At 40.3% G+C, this 23,969-nt stretch overlaps 1 protein-coding gene across 1 annotated transcript; it reads right to left on the reverse strand.

Moving 5' to 3' along the window:
• Positions 1-11,345: 11,345 nt before the first annotated feature.
• On the reverse strand, positions 11,346-15,629 carry KRT24 (keratin 24). Its single transcript, XM_027568480.2, is given in 9 exon segments — positions 11,346-11,550; positions 11,749-11,879; positions 12,246-12,463; positions 12,784-12,909; positions 13,007-13,168; positions 13,438-13,594; positions 14,120-14,202; positions 15,017-15,265; positions 15,267-15,629. Coding segments are annotated over 9 exon segments (1,593 nt in total). The 3' UTR covers positions 11,346-11,446.
• Positions 15,630-23,969: the final 8,340 nt, after the last annotated feature.

Below are 23,969 nucleotides of genomic sequence, written 5' to 3' on the forward strand. Positions count from 1 at the left end.
TGGATAGAACTTATGGATGCTGCTACAACTGATAAGGCTGTACGGGACAGCCACCCTCTGCCCAAGAATTATCCAACCTCAAATGTCTAGAGTGTCAATGTTGATAACACCCTACCTTAGAACCTGACATTGGATGTTATGTATTACAGAAGTTTCAGCAAACCCCTTGAATTAGGGTGAATCTGACCTAATTTTAATTCACTGTAACATTCATTTCACCACCTTGATTTTTTTATTGTTTTTAAAATTTAGTTGCATAGAGTCATAGATTTTAGAATTGGAAAGTACCTTATGGATTACCAACTCCCTTGTTTTATAGATAAAGGAAAAATGAGGTTTAGAGATGGATACTTTTGGAAGAGTGACTTATCTAAGGTCACACACTGAGTTTAGAGACAGCCTAGGACCGGGGCTCAGGTCTACCAGGCTGATGCAAAATATAACAACTGGCTAATGCATTATTAGTTTAACAAAAACTTCTTTATAGTTAAAGGGTGCTTCCCAGAAGACAGAAATGCCACCGCTCTCCTGTTTCCTATCTCACAGCTTCTGAAACATCAGATACTTGATAAATGCTTATCACAAATAATCTTGTCTTTTGGGAGTACAAGTGAAAATTTATTTATTTATTTAAAAAAGATTTTGTTTATTTATTTGAGAGGGAGAGAGAGCACAAGGAGGCAGAGTGGCAGAGGGAGAGGGAGAAACAGACTCACTTCTGATCAGGGAGCCCGACTCGGAGCTTGATCCCAGAACTCAGGGATCATGACCTGAGCCCAAGGCAGATGCTTAACCGACTGAACCACCCAGGTGCCCCTGAAAATTGTTTTAAAAAAAAGGAAAACATTGTGTGGCGCCTGGGTGGCTCAGTCAGTCGAGCGTCTGTCTTTAGGTCAGGTCATGATCCCAGGGTCCTGGGATCGAGCCCCACATCGGGCTCCCTGCTCGGTGGGAAGCCTGCTTCTCCCTCTCCCACTCCCCCTGCTTGTGTTCCCTCTCTTGCTGTGTCTCTCTCTGTCAAATAAATAAAAAATCTTAAAAAAAAAAAGGAAAACATTGTAATTCAAGTGTAAATGTACAAAGTCTTCTTAATTAAAACACAACATATATATTCCTTGTTATTGAAGAATGGGATCTTCATGAAGACATTTTACCTAGATTAATTCTCTTAAGCTTTCAGACAGGAGTCCTGCCTTACCACCTACCTGGAGATAGAAACAAGTGATCTCATTCTGGAACTGAGCCAGCCCAGTGTTTCTCTAACAGTGAGCTCATGTTGACAGGCTTGTGGTGCCTTAGCTGATTCAGGGGCTGGAGTATTTTCAAAATAGGGGTTGATATGTGGAGTTAATTTTGCTTCTAGATGTTTTTCATGTATTAAATGAACACTCTCCTGTCTGAGTTAGTAATTAAGAAGCCAAAGATCTTAAAATTATGAGAGTTTTACAAATAAATTTCATCAGGGAATATAATATTTTGGAAACCTATTGCTGAGGTGAAATCATGAAATTACCTGTGAGGACAAATAGGTTTTTTGGCATATTCACCCAGGAGGAGACTGTTACATACCAGAGCTCCTGCAGACTATGGTTCTAGCTCCATGGCCTGAATAGTCCACTTTAGCTCATTCATCTGAATCTTAGCAGAATAGGATGCGATCTGCTGAAGTAGCACTCTGCTCTGAAATGCCATTATGAAACAGAGTCATTTATCAAGGAAGGGGAGTCGTCCTAATTTTCTGACCTTGACTGTGTTTTTAGTTTACCTTGCTGTTGAACCTAATTTTAGCATCCTGGTGATTCTGTTCAGTGAGGGCTTCATGGGGTGTTCTCATGTCCTTGAGGAGCTCGGTTAGATTAGCTCCAGGTGTGACGACCGTCTCCACACGCCAGTCAGAGCCTGCAATTTCTGGCGGGCCTTCAATTTCCAGAATGGGAAACAACCATCAAGGGATTCAACCATGATGGCACTCAAATTCACTTCATTTATTAGAATTTTCCTTAACCTCAGGATGCCTGGATGGCTCAGTGGGTTAAGTGTCTGCCTTCGGCTCAGGTCATGGGATCAAGCCCCGCATGGGGCTCTTTGTTCAGCGGGGAACCTGCTTTTCCCTCTGCCTCTGCCGCTCCCTCTGCTTATGCCCCCTCTCTCTCTCTGACAAATAAATATAATAAATATAATCTTAAAAAAAAAGAATTTTCCTTAACCTCATCGTTAATTGGAATTGAAGACAAGAAATAAGAAAGAGGCAAGTTACACTTCAGCCTCTGGACACACACATCCTTGTGGTTCTTCATGAGATCAGCTAACTCCTCTGCCAGGTTTCAGTCTGCATTTCCATATCAGTGTTGGAAGAAGCAAGGTCATCTTGGACCCTGCTCGGGCCATGGCTGTCAGCCTCCACATTCTGGCACAGGGCCAGTTCAGACCCAGACCTGAAAAAAGTTTCAAATGCTCTCAGTGGTTATTAGGTTTGTGTTAATACTCTTTTCTGAACAATCTTTTATTTATTTATTTATTTATTTATTTTTTAAAGATTTATTTGAGAGAGAGAGAGAGAGAATGAGAGAGAGAGAGCACGAGAGGGAAGAGGGTCAGAGGGAGAAGCAGACTCCCCACTGAGCGGGGAGCCCGATGCGGGACTCGATCCCGGGACTCCAGGATCATGACCTGAGCCGAAGGCAGTCGCTTAACCAACTGAGCCACCCAGGCGCCCTCTGAACAATCTTTTAAAGGACTGTTCCAGAAATGCTACACTTCAGTTTAATATTTGTTGTAAATATAATTTGCTATTCACATTTCACATTTTGGGGGAAGGGGGGTACCATGGCACTGCATATGAAACACTAAAAGCTTTGAAGAAAAACCCTCTAGCATTTTAATTTCTTAGGACACAGTTGCCACACTATTTCCCTCTTGTTCGTGAGGGCCTTGTACACATGTAAAGAAGGGAGTTAAAGAATCTTCAGAAACACATGATGGTACTTTTTAGGAATCTCACTTAAGACATACTTAATTCATACAAGTTCTTACTTATAAACTAGGTGATGATTCTTTGTTTGAACACAGAACCACCATAACATTTTTGTAAATAATGGCCTTCTCTAGTGTATTCAGCTAAAACATTTCCCCATCTTTAGGATTTCATTTATTTCTAAAAAGAATAATACTCCTTTTGTCACTTGTGATTCCAGTATAAAAATAAGCCTGGCGTCCCCTACTGCTTCTCTCCATAGCTTATGCTTTCCATTGTGCTGTTGAAGGTAACCACACCTGACTTCTCTCTGAAGTCTTCAGCTGCTCATTTTACACTGTCAGTCTGGAGCGTGAAGCTGGTGTTATTGCACCAAATGGTTGCATTTGATATATGGAAAAGCAGGACATAAAAAAATCATTCGTTGCACTCACATTCTAAACTTCTGCACCCTGGTATTTAGCCAGGCCTGCGTCAGGGTCTTCACAGAAGTTTTATGGGTATGTGGTTCTTTAAGGACCAATACATTAAATAGTTGTCTATATCTTTCTAGCATTTGTCTCTCCTTTGGAGGATACAACAACTGCAGGCAATTTACTTAGCTTAATTTTGTTTAAGTATTTTCAAAACATTTCTATAATTCCTTCCAGGACATGAACTATAGAAAAGTAAGCAAATGAGAAAAAAAAAATTGAATGCAGCTAAGAAGGATATTCTGTTGCTTGTTAAATTCCTTAATCTGGTTAAATTGAGGAAAGTACAGGTAATGGTATAAAATGGTCTCCATCTTTTATTTATTTATTTTTAAAGATTTTATTTATTTATTTATTTGAGAGAGAGAATGAGAGAGAGAGAGAGCATGAGAAGGGGGAGGGTCAGAGGGAGAAGCAGACTCCCTGCTGAGCAGGGAGCCCGATGTGGGACTTGATCCCGGGATCCGGGATCATGACCTGAGCCGAAGGCAGTCGCTGAACCAAATGAGCCACCCAGGCGCCCAAAACTCTAATTTTTTTTTTTTTTAAGATTTTATTTATTTGACAGAGAGAGACACAGCGAGAGAGGGAACACAAGCAGGGGGAGTGGGAGAGGGAGAAGCAGGCTCCCCACTGAGCACGGAGCCCGATGCGGGGCTCAATCTCAGGACTCTGGGATCATGACCCGAGCCGAAGGCAGACACCTAACGACTGAGCCACCCAGGCGCCCCTGGTCTCCATCTTTTAATATTTTGTCATTTTTCGTGTCATTCTGTTGTCCAGCAGTAGCAAAATTTCTTACCTTGTTTTTAAATTCCTCAATTATCTGGTGATACTTCTTTAGTCCTGTTTTACTTCTTGGCCATTGCCCCAGATCCAAATTTCTTACACCATGCTTTGATTTTATATTCAAGTGAACTTCTTGCCTGCTCCAGAGCGCCATCTTGTCCAGACCGACTGCAAGAGGGTCATAGGGTTTCACATTGTATCCTTCTCATCAGAGAGCAACCCACCCTCACCTCCTCCCTTGCTGGCACCCCCAAAGTTGGTGTGAAAAGCTCCATCTGAGGAGCCACTTGAACCACTTCCCCCACCACTAGGATTCTTTCTTTCCTGTGATCAGAATCTAATTGCCATAGACTAGATTTTTGGGCAAAATGAGACAGGAAGGAAGGGTTTCAATCCTGCAAAGCCCAACCTACAGGAGAGTGTTAGGGAGTATCAGTTAGTACCTCCTTTTCTAGCTGATAAAGTGGGTGTTTCCTCTCTGATACTATCACCTGAAAGATTTTCAGTGACATCTGTAATACTAAATTATGGTTTTGTTAATTGTTTGTTGAACTCCATAGAGTGTCTTATTTATTTTAAAACACAGAAAATGCCTTCAGATATTTGTTATCTCTCACTGGAGAAGTGAAGCAGATAACATTTGCAGGCTATCAGCCTACTTAAACATGTTTCACTTATTGGATTTCTGTCCTCATGCATTTTGATGACTGTGCTTAAAACAATTTATTTTCCCTTGGCATTATATGATAAATATACCATCTTTTCAGATGAAGGTATCTGAAACCAATTTTAGGGATTTCTGGTGAAGTAACAGAAAGTGGTCGATCCTTACCGGATGTATCCTGTCTTAAATAAGAATAAAATATAGGAAGAGAAAATGGTCAGATTCCTTTTAATATTCTTCTGTTATTTTTTTCTTGCTTTTGTCAATTGTAAGAAAATAAAAATTTTAAGTTTTAAATTTTTCTCAAAGCCTGCTTTGGGCTTTTGAAGTGATTAATAATATCTAACAGTATATTCTTATTTTATGAAAGTGCAGGATCCCCAAGAAAGTTAAAGAGAAAAGGAGGAACTGATGCACTATAATGTTTTGAAAACTATTAAATAACAAAGTTTTCAGTTTCTCCAGGTTCTTGTAAACCTCTGCTGTGGCTACCCCTTGCTCCTTCTGCTGGTAAATTCAACGTATGCAGATTTTGAATTGCAACAGATTACCTAAACTTGGAGATAATAAGCATAACATACCCTACTTCCTCTCTCCAGATGCCTTTTTATAACAGGAAGCCCCTCCCCCATGATTTCCATATTACGAAACACATTCTTCTTCATTATGTCTATTGTCAGAGGCAGTGCAATAAATCTATCTATTTATCTATCTATCTATCTATCATCTTTAAAGCTGTCACACTAAAAAGGTGATATTTTTTGGTATATAAATTCCGTGTCACTTGATATTCTTTCCCCGCATGACCTTTGCTTCATTTTACTTAAGGGGACTTTGAGCCTGTTCCTATGTCTTCAAACACCCTACTCACCAAGTAAACATTTCTTAAAACTTTTGTTAACATTGAAACAATTTAACACAGAATAAAATAAAATATTCAGATGGCTTATTGAAGAAACATTGATGGCAAGCTGATATTTGTGATTGGCAGGTGGGGGCTTTGGTGTGGTATGGCTTGCGTTTTCGGCTTTGTTGCATTTTTTTCCGAATGATACAAACATATTTAATATGTTGAATGAGAGAATCAAAACTATATTTTAAAAGCTTTCAGGGTAAAATGATGACCCCCGATTGGTAAGAGTTTGTAAAGCAAATGGAATAATAAAAGGAAGTTCTGTGAGTTAAAAAAGAAAGGGGGAATAAAACATCAGGTGAAGAATAAAGTCTCTCTGTCAAAGTTCCAGCTCAGCAATTGTGAACATGCCATGGCTGCTGAAGTTAGACTATATCAAAAGATTTACAAAAGCCCAGGGGCCATTCTCCCAGTGCTCTTGATCTTTGTGTTTAATTCTGGGTGCCATAGTTTTAAGAGGACTAATTAACTGCAAATATGTCTGTAATATCCAACATGTGTGGTCCAGTTAATGAAGAATAATGAAAAATATGGAAACAATGTCAGAGGAGGCATGGCTCAAGAAATTGGGATTTTTGTTTAGAAAAGAAAAGACACATGGCCTGAACCAGGATCAAATTGCTGGAAGTTACACAGGGAGACAGATCTGGCTCCATGTAAGGAAACCATTTCTAACTTTAGACCTGTTCTTAAATCGAATAACCTGCCTTTCCAAGTCATGAACTTTGCAAACTCTAGGCACCTTTAACCAGAGACTGGAGGCCTAGAATAATCTTTCAGGAAGAATTTCTATTCTGCGTGGGAGATTGGAATAAAAGTCACCAGTCAACTTTGTATTTCTTCTTCTTCTTCTTTTTAAAGATTTATTTATTTATTTATTTGAGAGAGTGAGAGAGACAGAGTGCACAAGCAGGAGGAGCAGATGGAGAAGAAGAGAGAATCTCAAGCAGACTCCACCGTGAGCATGGAGCCCAAAGGGGGGCTCGATCTCATGACCCTAAGAACACAGGGTTGGGTGCCCAACTGACTGCGCCACCCAGGCGCCCCACCAGTCAAATTTTTAAAACTCTGTAGGGTGGACAGCCACATGGAGAAGAATGAAACTGGACCATGTTCTTCCACCACACACAAAAATAAACTCAAAATGGATGAAAAACCTAAATGTGGACATGAATCCATCAAAATCCTAGAAGAGGACATAGGCAGCAACCTCTTTGACCTCAGCCACAGCAACTTCTTGCTAGACACATCTCCAAAGGCAAGGGAAACAAAGGCAACAATGAACTATTGGGACTTCATGAAGATAAAAAGCTTTGCACAGCAAAGGAAACAGTCGACAAAACCAAAAGACAACTGACAGAATGGGAGAAGATATTTGCAAATATTTTATCATATAAAGGGTTAGTATCCAAAATCTATAAAGAACTCATCAAACTCAACACCCAAAGAACAAATAATCCAATCAAGAAATGGGCAGAAGACATAAACAGACACTTCTCCAAAGAAGACATCCAAATGGCCATCGGACATATGAAAAAATGCTCAACATTACTTGCCATCAGGGAAATACAAATCAAAACCTCAATGAGAAACCACCTCACACTAGTCAGAATGGCTAAAATTAACAAGTCAGGAAACAACAAATGTAGGCAAGGATGTGGAAAAAGGGGAAACCTCCTACACTGTTGGTGGGAGTGCAAGCTGGTACAGCCACTCTGGAAAACCGTATGGAGGTTCCTCAAAAAGTTGAAAATAACAGCTACTCTGTGACCCAGCAATTACACTCCTGGGTATTTACCCCAAAGATACAAATGTAGTGATCCGAAGGGGCACATGCACCCCAATGTTTATAGCAGCCATGTCCACACTAGCCAAAGTGTGGAAAGAGCCCAGATGTCCATCGACAGATGAATGGATAAAGATGTGGTGTATACACACACACACACACACACACACACACACACACACACACACACACACACACACACTGGAATATTACACAGCTATCAAAAAATGAAATCTTGCCATTTGCACGACATGGATGGAACTAGAGGGTATTATGCTAAGCAAAATAAGTCAATCAGAGAAAGACAATTATATGATTTCACTCATATGTGGAATTTAAGAAACAAAATAGAGGAGCACAGAGGAAGGGGGGGGAAATAAAACAAGATTAAATCAGAGAGGGAGACAAACTACAAGAGACTCTTAACCATAGGATACAAACTGAGGGTTGCTGGAGGGGAGTGGGGTGGAGGGATGGGGTAACTGGGTGATGGGCATTAAGGAGGGCACTTGATGTAATTAATGAGCATTGGGTGTTATATACAACTGATGAATCACTGAACTCTACCACTGAAACTAATGATACACTGTATGTTAATTAATTGAGTTAAAATAAAATAAAATAGGGCGCCTGGGTGGCTCAGTTGGTTAAGCGACTGCCTTCGGCTCAGGTCATGATCCTGGAGTCCCGGGATTGAGTCCCACATTGGGCTCCTTGCTCAGCAGGGAGTCTGCTTCTCCCTCTGACCCTCTTCCCTCTCGTGCTCTCTATCTCTTGTTCTCTCTTTCTCAAATAAATAAATAAAATCTTAAAAAATTAATAAAAATAAAAATAAAATAAAGTTAAAAAAGGGCAAAAGATAAATAAATAAAATAAAACTCTGTAGGTGCTCCTGGCTGGCTCAGTTGGTAGAGCATGTGACTCTTGATCTCAGGTTGTAAGATCGAGTCCCACATTGGGTGTAGAGATTACTTAAAAATAAAATCTTGAATATAAAAGTCTGAAAAAAAGTGTGATTTTTATGTTGTTATTATAGATATCACAAGTATTAATATTTGATCTTCATGGAAACTTTTGGGTGTAGAACACTCAGTGGGGAAAGCACAGTTACCTTATCTTGAAACGGTGCCACAAAGCCATTGTTTGCCTAAAAACCATCACGGAAATCTGACTTCTTGGTCTTAGGCAAACTAACATAAAATCGTTTGAAGTAATTTATTTTACAGCTAGCTGCAAGCAATGAGTAAAGCTAAAGGCAGTGCATGTTTCTAAGGTTAGGGTTTTAAGAATGAATTGACAGAGGTTGGGATGTTGTGAAACACTCCCTAGCTCTACAGTGTCAGTAAGAAGCAAGCTGGGGCTGTGCGATGCAGTTCTAGTGCAGTTTTAATGAGCTCCTGTATGCTTTCATGTTCCTTGTGATTTGGTTAATGAAATACCACCCCCCCCCCCCACTCCCCAGGAATCCATGTACTTTACACATGATAGATCAGTGATACATTCTGGGCTTGTCCTCTCTATGCCATTTAAATGCTAATATAAAAACAATTGGTTGAAGTGTTATCTCAGTGTTTGCTCCTTTCCACCTTACCATTTCATATTGCCATTGATATTACAAAGAGTAAGTTATTTTTAAAAGGGCTTGACCAATATTTTTCAAGTGTCCCATTTGAGCCACTGATAATTTTTTAAAGTGTATTACATGCAGTAGTATTTTGTTAATTGAGGAGGTTATTTGGAAAATATTACTCGAGCTACATTCTGGGTGATTTATATTCATCACTTTGTCTTCTCTTGAAGGTCTTTTGAACAGCATCTAATTCCATGAAGTCATTAAGCAAGTTTAGGCTACTTTCCATAGAGTCTCAAATCCTTTGGCTGTTTCCTCTTCTCTGCCTACCACAAACCTTGTTTCTTGCTTCTAATCTTTGTGAGGATGGATACCATGTCCATTCTTGTCCATTGTCCCTTGAGGTCAGAATGACAACAACTATACGAATCTCTGGATCAAAAGTCAACAGATGAAAATCCTTATGCAAGTAGGCGCTGGCTCTTCCTGCTCTTGAGTAAGTCCACTCTCATTTAAAAGTTGATGGATTGCTGAACTTTAGAGTTCCAGAAAAAAACATATGCAGTTTTATGTCATGTGGTTTTGAAGTGATTTTAGAGCAGGTCATAATGTGCAAACACCCTATCCTTAACATTTTATTCAGTACTCTAAATTTCATGGTCTAAAATGGTTCAGTAATTTCAGTTTTAAAATTGAAATGCTCAAAACATACCCTACTGCATCTCAGTATGTTCTGGCCTTTTCTGTAAATGATCATTTAGTACAAATGCAGCATCTTGACACATGCCAAGGAAACACAGAAGGAGGGTTTTTGCCTAAAGATGATTTTCAGAGTAGCTGCATATTGTTGCTTTGACATGAGGATAATACAAGCCATCAACGTAGGTACCAGGTGGTACCTAGGACTAGAAGACTGCATCTGGGAAGACTCATGGAGAGAGGCTTCCCCGAAGTGGCCATGATGACCCAAGGCGCTGGAGCCTGCACACAACTGGTTTCCATTTGTGTCCTCCCACCATTAATCCAGCCTAGATCAGCTGGCTCATGTTTCCAAACTTCTCAGTACAGGAAAAATATCCAAGGTTTAATTTACTGCAATGGCTTGATGGGAAACATATGTTTGATTTAAGACAACATTGCTCTTTTTGAGTAGTGGTTTTGTGCTTAGCTATTAACTTTGTTCTGTGGTTATCTATTTAAGCTGAAGTCTCAGTGTGCCTGTAGGTTCATTTTTAGGTTTTATTCAATATGCCTAGCAAATGGAAAACTACATTTTCTGGGTTGTTTTTGATTATTAAAGTTTGATACTCTCATACAGCTCTTATTGATTTTATATTTGAAGGTACGATTTGCATAAATTATGTTCAGGTTTATCCTTTGTAATTTTAAATTTGGCTTTTTGTGCCAAGTCTCAAGTTCTTTTCTCGAGGACTGGCTTGTGGGGTTGATTCTCTAATTTGTGATCTGGTCCTATTAAATTCCTTGAGTGGGAAAGTCCTTACCTGGCTTGGCTTTGTCCTGTGTCTGGTTCTTCCTGGGACTGACTCTGTACCACCTTCTGCCCTACTTTAATGGGCTTCATTATCCCAAGCAAGACAAGATGGAGCCATGTGGCCAACTCAGGGGTAAGAACTTCAGCAATGGAGCGTGGGAAAAGGAAACACCAACTTGGCTAAGTGACAATTTTTGGCTTGGAGATGTGGCTAGATTTTTTAAGGGTAGAAGTATCTGATATCTTCCCTCTTTGGGGCTTTCAAGGTTTTCAGAAATCTGGCACCCTATCACATATCCCATCTTATTTCCCACGACTTTTTTTAGGGACACTAAGGTCCAATTTCAACTATCACTAAGTTCCAGTGAGCTGTTGTTAGAAATGCCCACATACCACATGGCTACAATCTTGATTTTTATGAAGAAGGTATTATATAAATAATGAATTAATATTAGTAACATGGCAATGAAGCGAGATCATGACTGATAGCTTTATTTCTAGGTAAAATATTGAATTTCTTTAAAAATTTCAGGAAGCATTTAGTTAACTTGAAATAGTAAGTTTATTGAAGCATGAAAACAATTAGAGCAAAATTGTCATTTCAACTTTTTCAAGAAGGTTCTAGTAAGAAAAAAAAGAGGATGCAGAAAAATTGCTTGCTCATCTATTTCTGGATGCAACCTTTGCCTGAAGTTATCCAGAAAAATGGTGAGATTGACATGATTTCTTCATTCATGTCCTTTCGGTTTTTCTCTAAAAGACATTCTTGCTGATCTGGAAATTGCTTATTTTACTTTCACCTCAGACACGTTGCTGACTTGAAATGAGATGACTTTGCTGTCCACCACCTCCTCCACGATGGTCTTAGTCACTCTGGTCTTGTTTGGATCTGAAAATCACAGAATCACAATGTCAGTCTGGAAACGATCACAGAAACCCAGATCAAGAGACATTCAGGTGCATTCTTTAAGTAAGTTCTCTCTGGGTTAAGATTTTGTAAACTATAGTATATACTTTTTATAAGACAAATGAAACATGCCTTTACTTTTAAATTATAAAATGATCATGAACATTAAAAAATGTTTACTTCTTCCTTGGCCAGAACAGCTTCCAGATCTTGAGTCACCAGATATGGACAAATCCCTAGATCCCATGTTTCTGGATCCTGTATTTCTGGATCCTGAGTTTCTAAAATCAGATCCTCCAAAACCAGAACCACTAGAGGAAAAAAGAATTGTTTTCCTTTGTAGTTTGCAAAGGTGGGAGAAACCCTCCATGCAGGGGGCTCTCCCTGATGAAGGTAAATGTCTTCTGATTTGACTGTGTCTCTGTGACATTATTATTATTATTATTATTATTATTATTATTATTTTAAGTTGGGCATGGAGCCCAACACAGGGCTTAAATTCACGATCCTGAGATCAAGAACTGAGCTGAGATCAAGAGTTGGACGCTTAACCAACTGAGCCACCCAGGTGCCCCACTGTGACTTTGTAAACCAAGTCCAGCCCCCAGACCCCTTCTTGGTTTCATAACATAAGTACACCAAGGAATGCACTGAGTGGGCTCATGACTTTCATTTACCCTCCCAATCCATCGAGCAGGCGGTGGTAGGTCTCAATCTCTATCTCTAGGCGGGTCTTGACGTCCAGCAGTTGCTCATATTCTGCGTTCTAGCATTTGGTCTCGCCCTGGATCTGGCAGGTCTGTTCCTCCAGGCTGCTGATCTGCATCTGGATTTCTGACAGCTGAGCCATGTAGCCAGCTTCTGTGTCAGCCAGGATTCCTTCCAGGGAGATTTTCTAAGAGAAAAAGCAAATCAAATCTCCATGATGAAAAATTCGTTTTTTATAAGGTGCTAAGAGAAGTACACCTTCAAGTTACAACCTATGTTGTTCTATCACTGGTTCCTTAATTGTTGTTGACATGACTGTTTTTCTTTAAGCTAAATCTTCTATGGAAGTACATTATCTTTAACTGGAATGTCTTGGGCTTTCTACAGCCACAAGTGAGTTCTCCTAATGCTGCTTTCATTATGTGCCAAGTGGAACAACTTGGCAAAGAAAGAAAATGGGATCGCTTAACTCCCCGTTGGAGATGTTGCAAACCTCTTTGCACTTACCATGGCCATTTGGGACTGGAGCTCAACTTCCAGGGCTTGCAAAGTACATTTCAGTTCTGTTATCTCATTCTTGGCAGAACTGGCTGCCCCCACGTCCATAGAAATTTGTGCTTGCAGTGATGCACTCTAGAGAAAAATAAAATGCCATCACTGCAGGCTAGGAAATGAGAGGAGGTGGCTTGCGTGTGACCGCCGGCTCAGGCACCCAGCAGTGGTAATCTACCTGTTTGTTGAACTGCTCCTCAGCCTTGTGGTGATTTTGCTCAGCCAGCTCTTCATACTGTGCCCTCATGTCGTTCAGTAACTTGGTCAGGTCAAATCCCGGAGCAGCATTCATTTCCACGGTCACATCCCCTCCGGAGCTTCCTTGCATACTCTTCATTTCCTAGTGTGAAGAGAAAAGGACAACAGTGATAACAACAGAAAAGCAAAGACTTCTTAAAATGTGCATAGCCAACAAAAAATTGAAACTAGGACACTAAAGGCTACCCTCGCTTCCCACTAAATTCAGAAATAATTTGCTCATGACTACTTTTTTCCTTGATCATAGGAGTTGGAAATCCATTTAGATAGAACTTACTTTATTTTTACAGAATGGATGTGGGGGAAAATAGGTAGGCCAGAGTCATTTAATAATGTGGAACATGTTCCTACCTCCTTGTGGTTCTTCTTCAGGTAGGCCAGCTCCTCGGTGAGGCTCTCAATCTGCATCTCCAGGTCAGAGCGTGTCATGGTTAGGTCATCCAGAACTTTCCGCAGGCCATTGATGTTGGCTTCCACGGCCTGCCGGAGATACAGCTCATTCTCATACCTGGAAAGGACAGCAGGAGGGCAGGATAGAGCATTTCAGAGTCCATCCATTCTTCCATATTCAAGAAAAAGATTTTTCATCTGAGCTGTTTGTTTGCTTACTTACTTATTTTTGTAATCGCTACACCTAACGCTGGGCTTGAACTCACGATCCCAACTGAGATCAAGAGCTCCAAGCCTCTCTGAGCCAGCCAGGCACCCGCTTCTGAACTATTTGATAAGCGAAGGCTACTAAGTTTTCTCTTAGGAATTTTTCCCCTGGAAAGAAAATTATGAACCGAATATTAATTCTGTTGACAGCTAATTTTTTTAGAACAAACATTTCATCCTTAATTTGCCTCTTTTTTTTTTTTTTTTTTTGTTTCCTTATTGGAGTGGAGTGATGGTTTTTAAAATCTACTCTTGGAATGTTTGTAAATTTAGGTCTTGATCCCCTAAAAGACAGTTCTTTAAATTTAGACTAAATGAAACAGATTCCATTTTATTTTTCCCACAACATTTGTTTGCAAATCTTCTCTTTTCTTACTTCAGTCCGAAGTCATCAGCAGCCAATCTGGCATTGTCGATCTGCAAAACGATCCCAGCATTTTCAATAGTGGCAGTGATGATCTAGAAAAGGCAATAATAGTAAATACATCATGGATGCTTTTTACTTGTGTCTGCATGCCCACCTGTGAGGGTAGATAGATGTCCTTCGAGTTGGCTTTTAAAGGTAAATTGCTTTGAAAACTTGCTCAGTAATGACATCTTTATTGATAATCTGGTGTAGTTGGACTACATCTTTCTGCCAAAAAGGTAACAGTTTGCACATTTACTGGAATAGGCATGGAACATTGTTTTATAGAGCACAGCCCTCTGCTTATTTCTGTTGCTTTGGAGAATCAGTTATTCTATAAGTTCTTTCAGAAAATAGTACAAAAAATGAATTTTACTTCTAAAAAGTCCTTAAAAAAATACTTCCCATACAGCAGTGGCTAAACATTTCAGATTCTGCCACATGCTCATATAATATTTGCACCAGATTTTCTAGGAAGAAAAACAGTTGTAAAGATGATTTAAATCTAGCAAGACACTAAAATATGTCAACCTGCTAGAATTAATCATGAAAATATCAGATTAAGCTAGTGTTGACTCATTGCCACCATTCTTATATGTACATGTTAATTAGCTGCCTTGCACATTATATAAATTTTGCTCTTATGTAGAAATACTCAAATTTGAGATGCAAACAGATAATTAGTGTGGTTGGATGTCATATACAATACTGTCATAGTTAAAACACACCAAGTCCCATTTTACATGTACAACAAGCAACTATGTCTCTAAATAATTCCTTGACTTGAAATCTTCATTACGGTATAAGATCTGAATAAGAGCAAAAGATACAGAAATAATAGAAACTCACTAGTGGATAGTGTCTCACCTGGTTCCGGAGATCTTCAATTATTGGATAGTATTTGCTATAATCTTTTCCAGATCCACCATCTCCAGACCCAGGCCCAAATTTCTCATAGCACTCCCTGATTTTATTCTCCAGATCAGTGTTGGCCTCCTCCAGGGCTCTGACCTTGTCTAGGTAACTAGCCAGGCGGTCATTGAGGTTCTGCATGGTTTGCTTTTCACCTCCAGGGAAAAGCCCCCCATCGCCAGCACCACCTCCCATCCCACCCCCCCATCCCACCACCCCCATAGCTGTAGAAGCCTCCAGTAGCACCAACACCAATTCCAGAGCCCCCACCAAAGCCAGAACCCCCACCAAAGCCAGAACTTCCACCAAAGCCAGCCCCAGAGCCTGGAGTTCCTCCCAAACCACCTCCTACTGAGCAGCTACCAAAACCTCCTCCAAAGCTGCCTCCAAAGCCACTGCTGGATCCCCCACTCAGGCCACAGCTGCCGGTTCCTCCTCAGAAGCCCTGGGTAGAGCCACCCCCCAGACCGCATCTGCTTCCACTGCTGAAGCTGCTTCCACCAGCAGACACCCTGATCAAGCCACTGCTTCCAGCGCTGGAAGAGGAGACACAAGACGAGCAAGACATGGTGCTCCGGCAAATGTTTAGCTTGTCCAGGTGAAGAGGAGAGGTGCCAGTGAAGCATGGATTTGCAAGCTGCCTTTTTGGCCCTTATATACACACTTTCAGGGTGTTCCTTTTCTGTGTCACTTCTTAATCCCTCTTATAGTTTTGCTAATCTGCAATTGGGTAATTTCTTTTTCGTGAACCCACTCTACTGGCTCTTTTCCTGAAGCTAGGTCAGAGCCTCAGGGCATTTACTATCTCCAGAAAAAATAAGGTGGAGCAAAGCAAAAACGTTTTTTTTTTTTTTTTCCAGAATTACAGTTTTAATCTTTCAGAGGTTTCGATGACTTACAATTCTTTCCTGAAAGAGTAATTCTGTTGATTTTGCTTCATGATTTCCCAATTGAAGAACACATCCCCAGATTAGCAAATGCAATTAAAATACTTAATATGATGAGAATGGAAATTTCCCATCAAACTCATAACTTTTGTTCATATTGCCCTCTTAAAGTTGAAGTTAGCTTTAGCGTCAGCATTAGTTTTAGATTTACTTAATTGTCCTTCTCTATGATTATTTCAATCAGCGTATTTCTAGGGGTACGTTTGTGTTGAAGTTTTCTTTGTATTCTGAGATCAGATTAGGTATTTTCACTGTTAGGAAGAAAAAATTAAATATAATAGTCTTCCCTGTGTGTACTATTAGATCTCAGCAACATGTTTGAGCAGAGAATGTCTAGGAAAGATTGGAAACATTTTTAGATGGGGGTTAATTGTCACTGGTGTGATGGTACAAACATGCTTTTCATTCTGACTAAATTCGAGCCTGAGATGGTGATACCAACTTCTGTTTTTGGAGTCAAATCTTAAGAAACTAAGATGATGCTGATTTCATCTTTGTTTTAAAAGATATCTGGAGAAGGGGATCTGAATCCACTTCTGCTAACCAATGTTATGCCTGGAGTCATTGGGCAGATACTAAAATGTGGAGTTCCCCCCAGTCTACCTTCTGCTCATGTTTTCTCTGTTTTTGTTGAAAAGATATTTAGAAAAGATATGTATCCACTTCTGATAACTAATGTTATGATTGGGATCATTTTATAGATACCAAAATCTAGAATCCTCCCCAGTTCACCTTCTGCTTCCTGTTTTTCTGTCCCTTTGTACTTTAGATTCTTTCTGTTTGCCTCTGCTGATAGCTTCTCTGGTTTAAAAGTTTTGTTTTGTTTTTTGTTAAGACAACTCCTGTATGACTCCCCTTACATGAAGTACCTAGCGTAGTCAATTTCAGAGACAGCAAACAGAATGGTAGTTGCCAGTGGCTGGGTGGAGGGGAAATGGGGAGTTGTTTAATGGATATAGAGTTTCAGTTTTGTGAGATGAAAAGAGTTTCTGGAGGTAGGTTACACAACAATATGAATGTACTTAACACTACTGAACAGACACAAATGTGAAGATGGTAAATTTTATGTTATGTTCGCTTTACCCCAATTTTTAAAAAGTGTCTTTTTTTAAAAAAAAAGTGTAGATGTTTCTAAAATCTTTCTTGGCCTCAGCTTTATGCTCAAGTAGCTGACTTTTGCTTATTTAAAACTGTTTTTATCTTGGCAGTCTCTGTTAAACCATGTGTGTGCTTTAATCTTTATCATTGATCTTCTGTTACCCAGCCTTCTACCTTCCGTTAATTTCTCCCTGGACTGTCTTTGATTGGGACACACTATTAAATAGGTGATAATTCCCTTTGCTGTGTAGCTCTTCAGGATTTAGCTTTCACGTTTGCCTGCCCTGTTTTCACAATAGTGGTGTGTTACTGTTCTTCTATGGAGGGTGCCATCTCTTCAAGGTGGACGAGGTGCTTCATACACTTTTTTTTCTTTTTTAAGATTTTATTTATGTATTTGACAGAGAGAGACACAGCAAGAGAGGGAACACAAGCAGGGGGAGTGGGAGAGGGAGAAGCAGGCTTCCGGCTGAGCAGGGAGCCCGATGCGGGGCTCGATTCCGGGACCCTGGGATCATGACCTGAGCCGAAAGCAGACGCTTAACGACTGAGCCACCCAGGCGCCCCGAACACTTTAAATTGGTAAGCTGGGAGTAATTCTTATCACACCCTTTTAAGGTAGGTAAAAAATGCACCAGCAGTTAAGGTATGTTGGTCATCTTGTCTCACGCCTCCCCAGAGCTAGGAAACCAGGGAAGCCCAGGCACCATACCAAGATAATGGTATGATAGCAAATGTTGGAGATGAGAAACAATCACTGGGCTTTTCTTCCCTTTTAAACATATGAAATGTAATCTTTCCACGTTCATAAAGGCTGGCATTTGGCTAAAAGAAGGTTTAAAGAAAGGGACGATAGCTAAATGAAAGAAATCTAATGAAACGGAGACATTTCAGACCCTTGGTCGAAGGAGCCTTATGTGGAAAGAATGAGAAAAAAACAACACTCAGCAGGATATTTGGCCTCTGAATTTTGCTTGGGACTTGTGTTTTTAGTGGTCATGTGAGTTGTATCTTTTTCATTTTGGCAGCTTTACTCACCTTCTCTTTGGGGATATCTGGATGTTTGGGGGTCCACTGAAGAAGCTTGTGATGACTGAGGTATTCCATTTTGTGTTCTTTTTTTTTTTTTTTTAGCTTTCTTCTTCAAATAATTTTTAATGCTGGCATCTATTTCTTTATTGTTTTTAAAATTGAGATTCAAAATTAAGTTCTAAGATGCTCTGATTCTAAGTTCTCTGATACTCTATTTAGAGAAGACTGCTGGGAAGGGCATTTTATAAATAAAATGACCATTACTACCTCAAATTCCTTGCTTAATGGGGCAGTGTATAAATAAGTATAGACATAAACCCACAGGACTTCTTCTATTCATTAGTATTCCCTTACATGCATTTTTAATACGTTCTTTCTATGGATCTATGTGCATTTCCTTTTAAATGGGTAAACCTATCAAACAGACTCATCTTAATTCTATGATTTGCAAACTCTACAACATTGGTGTTTAGCGGATTGAAGGGTTTTAATCGCATACATAAATACAATTCTGTTCTCGCCTCAAGTGTTAGAATTCTTTAGTAAAACACTGGTCCCCATTGTTTTAAGACATCCTCCAAATTTAATACTCATTCTCTTTATTTGAAATAATGACTTGCCAAAGCTCACAGATTAATTCTTGCCATTTCTTTCATTTGTAAAATGAAAGCTTCAAGAATCTGGTGAGTTTCCAGGGCAACATAATGTTCGGAGATGTCAGCTTCAGTACCGGGCATCCAGGAGTTGTTCAATATAATATCCTTTAAAAGGAACAGAGTGAACCCCCGATGTCCGGGCTCCCCCTTCTCCACCAGCTTGATTGGTGACACCATGTTACCACGATTTGATCTGGGGAGAAAATGACTCAGTTCAGTACTTGCTGAGAGTGAATGCTCTAGAATCTCTTCAAAAAGCTCAATTTTCTAGTTTTCCTGAAGATCATTTAGTCAGTAGATGGAGAGTTAAAAGAATGGGCAATTGACTCTGTAGGGGCTGAGGGACTTCTGTCCTCCAGGGTCCAGAGCCAATACAGATTGAAATAAGGCAGAGTTTATTGATTATTTTTGCTCGAAAGGTCCTTTGGACCTTTCTTCATGTCAGAGAGACAATATCTTTCTATTCAGAGAACCCACAGACATATATAACCCAGACTGTAACATAAGCAGCAAGGCCTAGTCTCCCGTGTCTCTCGCCGCAGTGAAGTCAACCTGCTGGGCATTCTCTCTGTCTCTGTCCTCGGTGTACTTTGGCTTTCTGATCTCTGGAAGGCTGCACACCTCCAGTTAAGGAATCCCAGTGGTAAAATAATTGTTTCATAGCAAAGCAGTGGATGATATTTGATCTCATGGGCTCAGGAGAAATCTTCACCTGTTCATGTCCCCTGACCTCTTTCTTTCCACCAGGATTGTAGCAAAATTTTATAAGAATTGTTCTCAAATTCTAGTTCTTTGGCTGTCTCTAGATGAGGCCACAGTTTCCCCCATCTGCAAAACTGTTCTACCAGACTATATAATTTTCAAGTTACCTTCAAACGCTAATATTTAGCAATTTGGTTTAGTCAATTACTTCTTGGTCAGATTTAGGAAACGTTTTATATTACAAATGAGGAGGGATTTTTGTTGCTAATGTGTAGGCTGCAAAAGTTCAGCACTTGTACTTGAGAAGTGGCTCGAGAGTACTGCTTATTTGGTAGAAATTGTGCCAAATTAGAGGATAGAATAGACTTAATTCATCCGAATTGGAGGCCCTCCTCAACGGGCCCCTGAGGGAAGGCCTGATAAAAGGCAGCTGACTGAGGAAGAGAATGCTAAGGAGGAATTCTTCCAAGGCACTGTTCTCCAATCTATCGACTGATTCTAGGTGGCTTCTCTCTTTCCTACACAAAACTAGGGAAGAGAGAAGCCTAACTAGAGTTTGGTCAAGACAAAGTGGGGGGTAAGAAATGGGCTACCGGGGGCTCTTGGTCAAAACAGACCAACCTCTTTGTGAGCCTGGTTAAAGCAAAGAGAGAAGGATTCAAAATACAGAAGATTGGAAATGAGATAGGAAACACAACTGTAGTACGGAAAAGATTAAAATAATTAGAAGAGAATACCATATACTAATCAATGGCAACACACTTGGAGACCTTTTTAGTACTTAGCCAAATTATTACTCCTCTGTGAGTGATCTCAGTGCCCGTGAGACCAGTCCCGTCAAGGCTTATTCCAGGGACAGGGACTGGGGCAGGCTCGGGCCGACAGCCTATCTGCACTGGGCCTGAGGCATCCTGGGGGAAAAGGGGCACAGGGCTCACCCCAGCAAAGCAGGGCTGTCTGGAAACCGGGGTGGAGCTGTGGCCTGGCATGAGAAAGGCTCATGGAATAAGGCAGGTCTGAGTAGATAGCTCACAGTTTTGAGCCAGGCTTGGGAGGGTTGGCTGTGGTGTTAGGGCCCAGGTGGCCACAGGGTTACTGGAGCATGGAGGGAACCCACACAGTGGGTTTGCAGGAACACCGGTTATGAAGCCAGATCTTTCCAGGGAGGGGAAAAAGGTGGAATTTTGCTCTGATGTGGGACCTATATTGAATGAGGAGTATGTCCCAGAAAATAATTGTTCTTCCCTGGTGTCTGTACCCTGGAGGAAGACAGAGAAACTGGGTGCCCAGGGAACCTTGGTTGAAGGATGCTAAGTAAGCCTGTGTTCCTTCCAAAGTAAGTCCAGGCTATAGAGAGACACACATATTTCTAAAAAGGGCTAATGGATGATGTTTATGTACTAGCTAGTGACTTACTCACTTTAGGTGACTGATTGTTTCTAGAAGCACTTTGACATGATTAGTCCTAGAGCCAAGGACCTAGACTATGCCCTATTTTCTTCTCTCTGTGTATCCAAAAATTTTTTTAAGATTTTATTTATTTGTTTGACAGAGAGAGAGAGAGCACACAAGCAGGGGGAGCAGCAGAGGGAGAGGGAAAAGAAGGCTCCCCGCTGAGCAGGGAGCCCGATGCAGGGCTCGATCCCAGGACCCTGAGATCATGACCTGAGCCGAAGGCAGATGCTCCACCGACTGAGCCACCCAGGTGCTCCTGTGTTTCCAAATTTTACTACCTTTCAAGGCCTGCCTCTTCTTGAACACTTTTCGTGCCCCCCTTACCAACTCCTAATTTACCGGCTTCCCCATCTCCCCACATGCTTCTTCCTTCTTTTGTTCTAATAGTTTCTACCACTTACTTACCACTTAGCTATTCTTTTATTTTTCCTTAAAATTAAAAAAAGGAGGGGCGCCTGGGTGGTTCAGTTGGTTAAACATCTGACTCTTGATTTTGGCTCAGGTCATGATCTCAAGGTCATGAGATCGAGTCCCGCATCGGGCTCTGTGCTTGGGGTGGAGCCTGCTTAAGATGCTCTCTCTTCCTCTGCCCCTCTGCCCACCATCCCTCTTGGCTTGCATGATCTCTCTAAAAAGAGTAATTAAATAAAATAAAAAAGGAGCATATTCATTGCAAAAACACTTAAACATACAGTTTTTCTTTCAAGATTTTAGAATTGTACAAGTAATACTTTTTTTTCAGAAAAATTGGAAAATGCATATAAACATGTAGCAGAAAATAAGGATCACTCACATTTTCACTACCCACAGACAGCCACTGTTCACATTTTGATGTACATTCTTCCAGATTTTTAATAAGCATGTATGTAATTTGTGAATAATTATTTTCTTACAAAAGTAGATGATACTGTATTTATTGTCTTGAAACTCTATTTTTCATTTTTCTTAAGAGATGACTGACATCTTTTCAGGCCAGCACACCAACTCGAACATTCTTATTGGCTGCATGACACTCCTTCAATGGACCTTGATGTGTGTTTGGTAACAGTCTATTGATTCTTTGTTGTGGGATATTTTATTATATCTGGTTTTTCAGTATGATAAGACACTGCTAGAAGGATGGGCATATAATAAATAACTGTCCTCGGAATGGAACTGCAGGTTCTAAGAACATACTCTTTTCTGAGGGGCTTTTGATACCTGTTGCTGAATTGTTGCTAATTTCCACTCCATCTAGCAGTGCCTTTTCCCTACACCCTTGCTAAAATGGGTATTATCATTAAACAAAACAGACCTGTTTTGATGTCTTTCTTTGAATACGAGAGATGTTGGGCACGGGGCACTTTGTAATGTTTGTGGGCCATTCATAGTTTATGAATTGCTTATGTGTATCCTGTATCCATTTCTTAGCACGAAGGTTATCTTTTATTTATGGATCTGTTCATGAATTTATATACTGGGGACATCAATCATATATGTCATATATGACAAGGACAGTGAAAACCCCTGGTACCTTGTGGCATTGCTGAAAATTTAGACATAAAGTGATTGGCTGTTGTTGCCCCTTCTGCAGCCAGCCTCCAAGAAGGTGGGCTAAAGTTCTTATCTTCTTGAGTGAGATGGGGAGATGTGGCAGGTAGACAGGGAGGATTGGGGGCGGTGTTTAGGAAAGAGGAGTTTGGGGAATAGGAGGCTGAGGATGAGTCAGGCCAGTTAAACGGGCTGTGGATTCCTGGAACTACTGCTTTCTTGGCAGTTTAGCTGGTCCCAGAATCCTCTTAATTTTGGACAGAGAAGACAGCTGCCAGCAGGTGGCGCCAACCTGCAGCTAGGACAAGCTTGAAATCGTGTTGTCCAAATCTGGAGTCCCTTGGCTGGCTGCTGCAGAGTCCCCTGGGGGTTGGAATGGATTTTGTCCACGTTTTATTAAGGTTTAAAATGTTTTTTTTTTTTTTTAATTTTGTGCTTCTCACTGTATATATATATATTTTTGATACAGATCTCTCTTTCCCTTCATGCTTTTGTAAAAGCGAAATCCTCTTTGGATTTCTTTCTGTTAGCAAAATCAGGTACAGATATATGTCTTTTGTGGCGCCTGGGTGGCTCAGTCATTAAGTGTCTGCCTTCGGCTCAGGTCATGGTCCCAGGGTCCTGGGATCGAGCCCCGCATCGGGTTCCCTGCTCGGCGGGAAGCCTGCTTCTCCCTCCCCGAATCCCCCTGCTTGTGTTCCCTCTCTTGCTGTGTCTCTCTCTGTCAAATAAATAAAATCTTTAAAAACAAAACAAGAAAGCTCCCCCAAAACCAAATATATGTCTTTCATAAAAGTGAAGTTGTATAACCGTAAATTTTTGAAAAGTGAGGAATACTTGTATTCACTTATGATTCTATTATTTATTATTCAATTTATTATTATATTCATTTACCAATTATTCTATTTATTCTATTATTTTCTTTTTATAATTCTATAACTTATCATCCTATTATTATCTTATTATTCTCTTCTGTCATTTATTCTATCATTCTTTTATTATCTTGTTAGTTTATATTTTACATACCAGTAATAAGTCAACTTTCATCAGTTATTATTTGAACATCTTGCAAAAACCACTCTGCTAGATCTTGGGCATCAAACTGACAAGTCACAGTCCCTGATCTTAGAGAACTTGTGTATAATTTTTGTTGTATTTTATATGATCATAGCAAATCTTCTCTTATGTAATTTTCACAGTGTTAAGAAAGTGTCAGAAAAATAATTTACATTTTTTTCTTCCTACTGAGAAACAATAGAGATTATATGCTGTCCCAGTGGTTGACCTAGGTGTAGACTCTTGGTTGCTGCTGGCTGATTTATCATCTTCCCTTGTTTACAGATGGTTGCCCTAGTTAGAAACCCCGTTTCCATGTAGCGTGGTCCTAGAAGCTCACACCACCTTCTGTCACAGACTTAGAGCCGTATCCTGCTACCCAGTGACAGAAATGATTCTCTCCTAGTTTTGCTGCTGAAGTTCTGTGCGGCA

This window comes from Zalophus californianus, chromosome 16 (genome assembly GCF_009762305.2).
Source record: "Zalophus californianus isolate mZalCal1 chromosome 16, mZalCal1.pri.v2, whole genome shotgun sequence".
Classification (NCBI taxonomy): domain Eukaryota; kingdom Metazoa; phylum Chordata; class Mammalia; order Carnivora; family Otariidae; genus Zalophus; species Zalophus californianus.